The following is a 12,492-nucleotide window of genomic DNA, read 5'->3' as shown; positions in this document are numbered from 1 at the left end:
ATGATAACTTTTTTGTTGGGAATATAATTCCAAGACATACCTTCAGTCGATAAAAAATCCTTCACCCATCCCCCGGCGCCCTCTCCCGTCAAAACCCCACCCCTTCACCCTCGCCGCCCGCAAAAAAAACAGTCTCTGATTTTTAGCTGCACTGGCTACCGCGTACGATGTTCCCGTCCAAGTTCGTGAGTAGAAAGTCTCCGTCAGTCTTTTAGTTGGTTCCCAGCACCCACAATCGCCTCTGTTAAACCCCATAATCCCGCGAGTGCAAATTCATAAATAATTAAAAGCCCAAACCGGATTATCACCGCTTCCCGAACAAGTGACACAACCTGACCTGTCGAAAGGAGTGATCACGGTGAGCAATAAAAACTCGTGAATATATTTATCCCACCGAAATGATTATCATCATTGACCTTTCGCATGTCACCGATACACCTCAAGGCCGTTATCTCATCGTCGAAACGTTATTTCGTCACGAGGTTATGAAAATCGGGCGAAAATGTTGGCCAGATGTCTTATCGATAGCAATAACTTGGCAATAAAAAAGGCCAAACGTCGGGGGTCCTCCCCACCTGGTGCTCATCTCACTCGGCAGTGTTTTTTCACTTTAAATTGTCCATTTTTCCAGGGTAAAATGCATCCTTGAACTCGCCACTGGTCTCGACCCCATGCAAAACTCTAATTGACAGTGATTCGTGGCTATTGATCCAATTGATTCCAATAAAGTTTTTCCGTGATTAGCGCGAGGTAAAAGTTCCAACAGTCAATTCCCCCTTCAATTTCTCGATTAATTGTTGAGATGCTCTTTATCCGGAGGAAATAGACGAGTTCGTTCACTCATTTCAGGTACATTTTCTATGGAATTTTAGAATTACTTTTTCCTCTTCCGTTTCCAATTTGCGGTAACTCGGAATTGGTTCAGTGAATTTCTATGATTTAAATTTCATTTTGAAGATTTTTTTTTCTTCTTTGAAATGCGCGCCAAGCCGTCGAGATCGCGGCATTAACTCCGGAGATATTTGAAATTGAAAAAAGTGGGGATTTCGCGAATTTTGATGAGAACCTGGGCTCTCACTTTCTACCTTAAAGTGAGTGCTGATTTATCGAAATCGCATCGTTTGGTCGCGAGATATGAAGAGTTGAAGAAGAAAATTAGTTTTGCGATTTTTTAGGAAATGGTGCTGCATGCTCCATTTTTGATCGGCGATAAATCGAGATCGGCAGAGGCGATTTCGACAATTTTTTTTTTCATTTTTAAGGTCTTTGATTGCTTTTGAAATGAGCGCTCGCGGAGTTGGATCAGATCGTTCAGAGGGAAGATATTGAAGTTTGAAGGGAGTGCCTTTGACTCCACCTCCTCGTATTTCAGAGTTATGTCCGGAATTTCAATAAGAAATTCCAGGGGATTATTCCAGGGGTCTCGGATCACTACTACTGTACGGATGACTGAAATGGCGCATAATACAGTGAATGGCACGTGTCTGACGCAACACAAGGTTGCCCCAGTGACAGGAGAAATTATGAATTTCAAATTATCGCTTTATTTTTTATCTTTCAAAGGTAAAATCCAAAAGTTCTGAGCGATATTTCAAAGTTGATTTCGTGCGGTCGCATATCCTGTAAAAACATGAACTGATAAGACGCCTTTTTCTGCTGTTTATGCACTACAATGTTTGGATTGGATCATTTTACACGAATGATAATGCGAGGAAATTAAAATTCTGATGAACTAACGTCTGCTATCGCTTGATGTTTTCAGTTTATTTCCTTCTGAAAAATGACACGAGTTGCGATTTTTTTTTCATTTCTTTCGTGAATTTCGAATTATAATGAATATTCATGTTTCAGAAGAGTTTCTAAATATGAAATATTGAATTATATGTGACAATTTTGTAATTATATTTGAAATAATTTTTGTTTTCCATTCATCAAATATTGCGAATAAAATTGTATTTTGATAATTGAATTGAAAAAAATACTATTTACGTCGTTTTATTCCTGCGAAATAATTTTTTCTAGTTCATTCCAATTCTATAAACGGATTAAAAATATGCAATCGTTTTTTCATTCAATTTTAATGAAATAATCTGGATTTCTGGATTTTAATGAATAAATAGGGAGAAATGCCTTCAGGAATGATAGAGGTGTGATTACTGTTTAGTTTGGAGTTACAATGATTGATTACCTCTGGACAGTGCAAACAAAGTCGGTTTATCGATTTTATATCGATCCTGATACCAGTTATTCGATACTGTGAACTGAGTAGAGGCTTCCGGAGTGAGGAAATTGTTTTTTCAATTTGAGAATTTTGTCTTATCTGGAATTTATCGTGAAGAGAGATTGATGGTTCCTTCGGAATTGTATCGGTAATCAGTGATGATTTGGCGCGATTATCTTCTTCCAAATCCATTCATTAACGAGATAATTTAAGAATTAACAAAAGAAGTTGATGTTACTGGAGTGGATAATGATCTCTCACGTCTTGTTGATTGTTTCATTATCTCGATGACGAGTAGTTTTAGGTGAAAATGCCAGAAGACAGTTTTTGTGGGGAATTTTGTCAGCTAGAAAAAAGGTCCAATGACATTTCTCTTTAAACCCACTCATTACCGCGATAATTACACAGTTGTTAAATCCGTCAGACGTGACTTATCGAATTCAGTTGTTGGCAATGAAACTCCATGCGACTGAATGAATTATCCGATACCTGAACTGTCTACGTTATCGTAGACCATGAGTGATAATCAACCATTCTTTCCGCTTATTTATTTTCGCCGCTTGGGGGAAAAAATAACAGAGAATTCTGGTATTCTATTCAAATCACTCAATTTTTTTTCTATTCTCTTCGACTCGTTTCTCCGCGTGATTGGAACTCATTGAGAGAATTGAGTCATCTGTAGCCTTTCTAATTCTTTCCCAGTGATTCAGGGACAAAAAAATATCAATCAAGATTCGATAGTAAAAAGTCTTTCAGGATATGGACTCTGGGAAATTGATTTAGTACTGTTACTCGAGGCAAGACATTCCCTCGAACTAAATTGCCAACATATCAGGGGCACTGACTTTCACGTTACGTGGCCGGCCCTGTCTTTCATCATTTTTATCGTACTCACGCGATTTAATATTGAAAAATTGAACAATAAAACTCAGCGACAATCACCAACAAATTTTCTCATTTGTAATTAGCAAATTTTTCAATTTAATTGAGTGAAAAAAATTGCGCATCAATCCGTTAACGCCGTGGCTACTGCCGTATTCTTTATCGCCGTTGTTTTGAGTGACACGCTGCGTGTGGCATCGCGAATAGCCACGGCGTATGAAAACATTGAAATTTAGAGTCAAGTGGATATGAAAATCGAAAAATACGAGGTACGAAACACCTTCCTGATATTTCTGGAATACAATTCTTCTACGGGAGCTCAAATTTGAATTTTCCACATCAATTTTACTAGACTGACCGCAAATAAAAGATGAAATAATAGTTTTTTACATTTTATGTGAATGTTTACTCAACAATATTCATATTTGTCTAATGGGGTCCGAGCGCAGGAGTGGGTACCAAAATATAGTCAGACATGATGTGAGTGAAAATCCATCTCTCGGAATGAAATAATTGGCATGAGTCCGTTATAATGAATGCTATATGGATAACGAACTGCTGGAGGTGGGATTTATAAAAATCGAGGTAGAGGATAGATTCATTTGCGTTGAAGTAATCAGAGAGCTTTGGAAACAATATCTCGGGTTCTAGGAAATAATATTTCACTGCTTTGGATTGAATTTCTCGAGTTGTCTCTACTATCACAATTTTTTAAATTAAAAAAGGTGGGACATCTGATTGAACATAGCATAATAAAAATCTTGAGGACATTTTTATTATAATTTTCTAGATGGCTGAGCACATCCACCACATGATGAACTCCTCGGGTGGTCATGAGGGGCATCACACAGCGGATCACGCCAGTGAGAACCACCACATGGACAGGGGCGCAATGGCGCACGGTACGATGGACCACAATGCGATGGGACACGGGGGGATGGACCATGCATCCATGGGCCACTCGGTTGAAGCGACTGCTTCTGCTTGCAGTGGGAGCGGACATGGGTTGCATGGCATGATGTCGGTGAGTGTTGGCCTGAACTTATTAGTGAAGTAGGAGAACTAAAAAATTTGTAATGTTTCTTAAAAATACTGCACCTTTAAAATGTTCCCAAAATTCCAAAAGTTCATGTCAAAATTCTATATTCACCTCATCGATAATCCAATATTCAATCATTCTCAGCGGTCAACAATATTTACATAATTCGATTTATCGTTAAAAATTTAAACTTTGAGGAGATTCCGGGTCTCATAAAATTGATCATTAACTTCAATGAAAACGACAATTATTAAAATCGTCTATTTAATGTCCTCCCCAATTAATTCCTCAATGAAATCTCCACAGATGGCTTTCCACGGTGGCTACTGTGAGACAGTCCTCTTCGACATGTGGAAAATCTCCTCGATAGGTGGACTCATCGGCTCGATGATCGGAATTATAATCATGGCGGCTTTATACGAAGGGCTCAAATACTACCGTGAGTACCTCTTCTGGAAGACGTACAACGCCCTCCAGTACAGGAGTGTCTCAATGCCAGCTGAGAAGAACGTCGTGGCTGAGGATAATCGCGTCGTCCAGTAAGTCTCACCATCATCCCATCACGAAAATCATTTTCACAGTTTTATCAAATTTGCAGATAATTGAATTGTACAATTTTTTTCGTCGAAATGTTAATTTTTCGCAAATCAACTGCGGTTTTTTCGAGTTGGCGTGGGTCTACGAGAAAATCCCCTAAAACATTTTTTGTAGGAAATTAAATTCTCCACAAAAAATGTCTTACAACATTTTCATGTAGAACCCCTCGTTATCGAGTTAATCATACATTTGGAATAGATTTTTTGTTGGACTTGACATAACTTAATTCAATTAATTTTTGTTTGCAATTTTTAATTCCTTGTGGTACGATCCTTCAGAATATCTCTCGATAACTCATCTGAATTATTCAGTTGTTGCACGTGATAGCGTAGTGAGTGCTGACTCATTATTATCATAATTTCTTTACTTATCTCACGCCCATACAAACACGAATGGGCAATTTTCAACAGAATGAACACTCATAAACATGTTTTTAATTTTTATCATATTTGATTTCCCATTCTAGCATGGTCGGCGAAGTTATCCATAAACAACCGTGAGTGAATTACAAAACATCTGTAGAGAATGTTATGTACCCCAGCAGGATCTCCTGCCTTCTGTCCTCTCTATAATCTCCAGTTTCATGAAGAAATATCAAGTGTCCACTCCACAAAAAAAATTATCTCATCTCGAAAAGTTTTCCTCACTGATTGGAAATAAAGTTTCAGATTTGCCTCTTCGCTTTTTCCTTTCGAGATTATGATTTCCCTCTCGTAGAAATTGTAATCACGTTTTTGTCGGGTTTCCAATCAGGGAGACAATTCAATGGGATTGGGAAAATTTTGCCTGTGGGAGAGGACTCTTAATTTCTTATTGAGCCTGTTTTCCTTGCATCTTACTCAGAATTGCATGCATTCTGATTAAAACCCTGTGGACACCTATATTCAAGTTTTTGTAATGATGAAGTTATACAGAAAAATATCAGAGAAAATTGAAATGTAAAATTAACAGAATGACTTTTCCAAATGAAATAAAAACGATCGTTCATTATTTCATAGTTATCTCGTTAATGACTAGTTTTAGTAAAAAATGTAGTGAGACATTTTTTGCGGAGAATTAAATTTCATAACATTGAAAAAACTTCACTCATTGCATTGACTTTCAATACAGAAGGAATTCTAAAAAAATTCACAAGAATTAAACTGACGAGTCGTAAAAATTTTGTGTTGCAGACCTACGATGATCTCGCAGATGCATTTCTTCCAAACATTTCTACATATCGTACAAATAGTTCTGTCGTACTTCCTCATGCTGATCTTCATGACGTACAACACGTGGCTCTGCTCAGCAGTGGTTCTGGGTGCAGCCATTGGCTATTTCCTCTTTGGCTGGAAGAAATCAGTGATTGTGGACGTGACAGAGCACTGTCATTAATTAAGTCTCGGTGATACCATCGCACACAACTCATTAGGCTCATTTAAATGTCCTGGATGTCTCAAATAATACGAAGAAAAGACTCATCTCCAGTTGATTGCCCACGAGGCAATAAACGAATATTTTAATGAATGAGGATGACGTCTCAGTGGCACCTGGCCCATGGGACTCACCAAAATTATTAATATATTTTTTTAAATAATAATTAATCAATTGATACCATCAAACCAATATTAAGCAGTATTTTTACACATCAATTAGCAGACTCATGCAATTGTTATTTTCCACTTTTTAAGTTTAAAATTGAGGAGTGAAGGGGTAATTGTCATTTTTATTGGAGCTAATGATTAATTTTATGAGGGCCGGAATCTTATAAAGTTGAAATTTTTAGTGATAAAACGAATTATGTAAATACTGTTGAGCTTTGAGAATGATTGAATATTGCATTATTGATGAGGTGAATATAGAATTTTTATATGAACTTCTGGAATTTTGAGGTCATTTTAGGGGTGATGTTTTTGGGAAATGTCTCGCAATCTGAGAGAGGTGGAGAAATTTTTGTGGATCCCTTGAAATTTATTACAAAAAATGTCTGCACACAAGTGTTTACTCACTACTATGAGTTGGAAAAGTTGTGGGATATTGGAGTGAGATTTCTCATGCTTGGAAGATCAATTATATTGCTAGCTCGCGACTTTTAAAACTCACAGTAGTTTCCCTTTAATTGATGACATCACAGCAATTTTGATCAGTATTTTACATACCAATTTTCCACTTTTCAAGTTTAAAATTGAGGAGTGAAGGGTAATTGTCATTTTTGTGGCAAGTTTCGAGGGCCACGAGAAAGGTTTCTTGACGTTTTTCTCCGGAGTCGATAGTTTGAGAGAGGCTTGCGAATAAATTCATCTCTGAAGTGATGGAGCAGTTGATTCTTCTGCTCAAATCACTTCAGAGATGATTAAAAACCCAGTTTTCGTTTGATTAAGTTATTTCCACGTTCGATTAGTCCTACAAACCTTTGGTTAAGCTTGTAAATTCGTTAGTTATAATTAGAGTAACTTAGTGTCTAGTGTAGATACGAGACAATACATTATTTCGTTTTTCAAAGAAGCAGATTGTTCACTTTATTCCTCACATTCCCTTCTTTTTATCATATAAAATTTATTCAAGGCGCAGGTAATTAGTGTAGCCATTAGGTGTTGTTGACATTTGCGTAAAAAATTGGTTTGGAGATTGATAAAAATATGGTTGGTCTGACCGTTGATGGAGTCATAAAGAAATCACGACTGGCTCAGAATGGCTTCCTTCAGTTGTCAATAGCTCGGGATTGGTAGAGTGAAATTTGAAAAATGCATCATTCGTTCAAGAGACATCGAAGATTTAGTGGAGCCATTTTTTCTCACCCTCTCTTAATTGCTCAATCCGAAAATATCTTTCCTGATAAATTTTGCATAATTATCGATTTAATGATTATGAACTATTACTGCATGATTAACGCTTGCGTAATCAATCCTCCAGATAACTCAATCACTTGTGATAGGGTCTCTCACTCGTCATTATCATACGACTAATTAAAGTGTAATTAACTTTCTTACACATATCTGCAAATTTATGAATAATTTAATCGTTAAAAAATTATAATTTACATCAATCATTCAATTATAAAATTTAATTTCACAAGCACTAGTTGAGATAATTTTTAGTTCCTGAATTGTACAATTTTTTCGTTGACTTTCGTAATTTTTTCATCGAAATGTTAATTTTTTGTAAATCAATTGCGATTTATTCGAGTTCATTAGCTACTATAAGGCAGATACAAATGATTAAGCTAAATACACGTGGATTTTAACTGCGTTCCAACTATTAATTAAAACATTATCACATGACAATGGTTCATTAGTTATTTTATTATTTATTAATACTAATACTGGGATTATTCAACGCATATCAACAAGCGCACCACAAGCTGATTAAATTCTCCCATTGAGAGACATTTTCAATGATTTTTAATGATGATGATTAGTTCGCCAGTTGAATTCAACCTTTCCTCAATTTTTTTCACTTCATCATCTTTTTTTTCTTAATTAATGCTTCAAAATTTGTTCAACTCAAATTAATGAACTTTATGTGAATGAGAAATAATGTACACAAATTCGAGATCAGGCATTCAAGTGTCTTATTGTTCAATTATTTGTTTGTAATTATGTACAATTCGTTGAGTAATACGATTATTGAGAATATTACTCAGTATTTTTTATCTGAATCATTTAATTGTGGCACGTGATAACGTAAGTGAGTGCTGATTTATTCTTATTATAATTTGTTTACTTCTCTCATGCCATTACAAATATATATTTATTTATAGTTTTGTGCTACAGGCAGTCTATGCCTGGTTCACAATTCCATTCATATTATTTTGTTATTACACCTAAAAACAAAAGCTGCTGTTAATTGCCATGCCTTCGTTTTGGTTTCAACTCAGGAATCGAGTGGTTCAAAAGGATTATCTCGAGAACGAGTAGATCTACCAGAAAATACCAAAAAACATTTTGTCATGTCTCATAACATTTTCATGTAGAACCCCTCGTTATCCAGACAGTTAGGCCTTTAGAAAAGACGTCCCATTGGCCTTGACATTATCCGATTTAATTAACTTAACGTTAATGCTGGAATTAACGTTACAAAACTATTTTAATTCTGTATAAAAAAAAATTCCCTCAGAAATTTCGTCTAAATCCTCTCATTATCAAAATAATCAAAAAATTCCCAACAAAAACTTGAATTTTTTCATGAAAACTTCACTCCAGAATCACTCATTCCTTCAATAGCATCATCACAATTTCTCATGGACACGTATCATCATCAACAATGGACATTGTTTCAACGCTTGAAACCCAAAACTCTCTCGAGCAAGAAAAATCAATTTCCTTTGGTTGAATAACAAAAATAATTTAATTTGCACTGTCCATTCTCCAGTCTCAAATCGTCGAGATATCGGGGCTGGGCACTCACTGCTGCATTTTTCCCTGCTGCCTACTCGGCACTGGTCATGGGCATACAGCAGCTGGAGCGATGGGGTGACTGCTGTTTCGATAAATCCACAGTGTCTTCGACGAAAGGCCGTTCCAATTTGGCTTCGAGTTTCGCCCAGGCTGTCACAGCTGCGCCAAAAGCCTCCTCGACATTGGTCGCATTTTTCGCTGATGTTTCCACTAGTGGGGGATTGCCGTTCTCCGCGCACCAGGCGCGAGCTTCCTCGGTGGAGATCTGCTTCTCCAGGTCTGGTACATCAACCTGGAAAAATAAAAACGTTGATATTTTCTTCATCTTTGCTGAACGTCTGATTATATCAATAACGAGGGGTTCTGGAGGAAAATGTTGTGGGACATTTTTTGTGTAGAATTCAATTTCCTACAAAAAATGTTCCGGGGCATTTTCTCGCAGACCCACTCGTTCTCGAGAAAATGCCGTTCAACTACTGGACTCGTGAATTAAAACCTAAACGAAGTCAGCGCAATTGACAGGAGCTTTTGTTTTTTAAAATCCAAGTGTATTCAGCCTAATCATTTGTATCGCCTCGTAGTATTTAATGAACTCGATAAAATCGCAATTGTGATTTATAAAAAATTGACGTTCCAATGAAAAAATGACGAACATCAATGAAAAAAAATGGTACAATTCAGGAATTCCCTGAATGAAAGATTGATGTAAATTATAAAAATTTTCATTTATATTCAACAAAAAAAAGTACCTTGTTCCCAACGACAATGAACGGAAAGAGCGCTCCATCCTGCACATCGGCATAATAAAGAAACTCCGACCTCCAGAGCGCCAAATTCTTGAAGCTCGTCCTGTCGTCAACAGCGTAGGTCAGCAGGCATATGTCGGAGCCCCTGTAGAACGGTGTCCTGAGGGTTTTGAACCTCTCCTGGCCCGCAGTGTCCCAAATCTGGAGAGTGTACGCCTCCCCATTGATCTCAATGTCCTTGTTCAGGAACTCCACCCCAATAGTGTGAAAACTGTGTTCGTCGAAGTGATTGGAAACAAATCTGTTCATCAGGCAGGACTTGCCGACCCCTCCGTCCCCCAGGATAACCACCTTCAGGAGGGTCGACCTGTGGGAGTTGCGATTCGATGCTATCGACGTCCTGGGAGCTGCTGCCACTGAATTATTCATTTTCTCCTCAATTTTTTAAATAGATTGTTCAATTTAACTATTTATTAATCAATTCCCCTCAATAAAAACAGTTCAAAACTTGATTAAACACTCCAAGAAAATCCGAGCTCATAGAAAAATTAATTTTAAAAAAATGAAAATTAATAATTAATTAAATAACCTCAATTATAAAAAAAAATTCAAATGATAAATTAATTTGCCCGAATAAAAAACAGTTGTGCACTCGATTGAGCACTCCAAAAAATTCCAAATCCTTAATTCCTCAATTTTTCTCCAATCAGCCGTTGAAAACACCGAATAATCCCGCAACACTCTGAATTAATCTCTTTGTCTCCCTTCGTAATTAATCCCAGCGCAGTCCCTGAGTCATTGTCACGCACCACAGACCCCACACCGCCTCATAACTGATGAACGAAACTCCTAAACAGTCAACAATGATTCGAAAAGCTCGAGCGCCTCCGAGGGCTCGACTCGCAGTCTAATCCCTCTGGAGATCCTCACAACTGTCCTTTGACCTCGACGATCGATGCTTCCCGCGATTCTCTATCGAAAAAACACACCTGACACATCACTGACGGCTGGAGCATCACGAGAACAGAACACAACAGAACAATAAAACGAGGAGGAAACGAGGAAGAAACGCCCGTGCCTGACACTGGGACATGAGCACTTCTGCCACTATTTTAGAGTGAAAACTAGTTGAGGCTGTATCGATCAGCTGTTTCAAGGACTGGGTGGAGTGGTCTCATCCCTGGAGCGGAGAGATGACGGTCATCTAGGTAAGATAATTTCCGTGAACGAATTATCTCAAATAAAATGGATGAATAAATAAATAAATGAGAAAGAAAAAAACTTATACTTAAATAAGGGATTTTGACCCTCTTAATCGTCAACATCTCCAATATCTCTGATGGCTGAGTCAGGGCTCATTTTAAACTCTGGAAAAATCCCTTAAAAATGGAAAACAATTGTTCACTTTTACTCTTGTAATTCCCCGTTGTCGGGAATTAAAAACTGTCTATTTTATTCACTTGTGAAAATAAACAATACGATTCAAACACTTTTTAAAAATGAATCATTAATAATTTCATTTGATGTTTGAATTCAACCGCGCGCATGCGCAAGAGGTAGGTGGGCGTGCGCATGCGCGAGGGGGAGAGTCGCGACGCCATGTCGAGCCCGAGCGTCAGTTCTCTTTGTGAGTGGTCGCGGACGGTGTTACGCAGTACGGAGGTGCACGAAAATCGTCGGCCTGGAGTCGGCGCTCTCTTCGAACCTCGGGGAAGCTGTTTTTCAGTACTTGGTGATGCATATTGTGGTGATTAAATCATTTGGGAGAGATTAGCGAGGTGTTTTTGAGAAAAATCGGATGAATTGTGGAATTTTTTTCATGAAAATGGCGGCCCAGAGCCTTTGTTTGCTGATAAACAGTTACTGTTTGACCTTCACAGGGTTCGGAGAAATGTTTAGTGCATCGTGTAGTGATTTTAGCTGGTGACAAGATGGTTTTATTGAGTTTATGAGTAAAATCGGATGAGCTATGGACTTTTTTTCGTGAAAATGGAGACAACGGAGTGAAAATGACGAGCCAAAGCCTTTGTTTGCTGATGAACAGTTGTTTTTTGACCTTCAAAGGATTTGCTGAAGTGTTCAGTACGTCGTGTAATAATTTCAGCTTGTGGCAAGACATTTTTATTGAATTTATGAGTAAAATCGAATGAATTATGAGATTTTTGTTATGAAAATGGAGACAGACAGATAAGTGAAAATAGCCAGATGGAAGCCTTTGTTCGTGGACAAACAGTTGTTTTTGGGTGTCGTGGAGTGTTTAATGATTCAGGAAGGGTCATTTGGCACGTGTGCCTAGTGTTTAGATGAGTGAAGTGATCCTGATGTCCATTTTTTACAGAAAAAAGAATTAAATTGAAAAAAAAATTTGTTTGTGTTATTTTCGGGTTGTGTTGAGGTTTTATTCGTTTACTTAGCAATTTATTTATTTATCGGTGGAAGTGAGATTGAGTGTTGTGAAAGTGTAGGTGCCTTCGAGAGGACCGAACTTCGTGAACTACAACTGGAGAGGTGAAAACGGAGCTGTTATTTTCATCCAACGCCGGTGAGTTGCTTCAACCGTTTTGCATGTTTGACTTCATTCAATCAATTCAGAACATTTTTTTTAGTTATCGTGGAACAACCGATTTTCGA

The 12,492-nt window shown here is 37.5% G+C and overlaps 2 protein-coding genes across 3 annotated transcripts; one reads left to right on the top strand and one right to left on the bottom strand.

Annotated features, from left to right (window-relative positions):
- The first annotated feature begins 108 nt into the window (after positions 1-108).
- LOC107048320 (high affinity copper uptake protein 1) lies at positions 109-8,002 on the top strand. 2 transcript variants are annotated; one of them, XM_015271449.2, is made up of 5 exons: positions 109-185; positions 3,894-4,127; positions 4,449-4,681; positions 5,206-5,235; positions 5,912-8,002. In XM_015271449.2, exons 1-5 carry the CDS (start codon positions 168-170, stop codon positions 6,111-6,113), a joined length of 717 nt encoding a protein of 238 aa, XP_015126935.1. In that variant the 5' UTR covers positions 109-167; the 3' UTR covers positions 6,114-8,002. The 2 variants fall into 2 exon arrangements, with proteins under 2 accessions (XP_015126935.1, XP_015126936.1); XM_015271450.2 differs by lacking the exon at positions 5,206-5,235.
- Positions 7,207-10,983, bottom strand: LOC107048321 (ras-related protein Rab-9B). The gene is made up of 2 exons (XM_015271451.1): positions 9,865-10,983; positions 7,207-9,407 (listed from the first exon to the last, which is right to left on the bottom strand). The coding sequence occupies exons 1-2, from the start codon at positions 10,288-10,290 to the stop codon at positions 9,147-9,149; spliced, it is 687 nt and encodes a 228-aa protein (XP_015126937.1). The 5' UTR covers positions 10,291-10,983; the 3' UTR covers positions 7,207-9,146.
- Between the last annotated feature and the right edge of the window lie 1,509 nt (positions 10,984-12,492).

Source organism: Diachasma alloeum, unplaced genomic scaffold (genome assembly GCF_001412515.2).
Source record: "Diachasma alloeum isolate Michigan unplaced genomic scaffold, Dall2.0 Dall_scaffold_00186, whole genome shotgun sequence".
In the NCBI taxonomy this organism is placed as follows: Eukaryota; Metazoa; Arthropoda; class Insecta; order Hymenoptera; family Braconidae; genus Diachasma; species Diachasma alloeum.
Note: the sequence above shows the minus strand (reverse complement) of the source record. Positions and strands in the feature narration are given on the sequence as shown.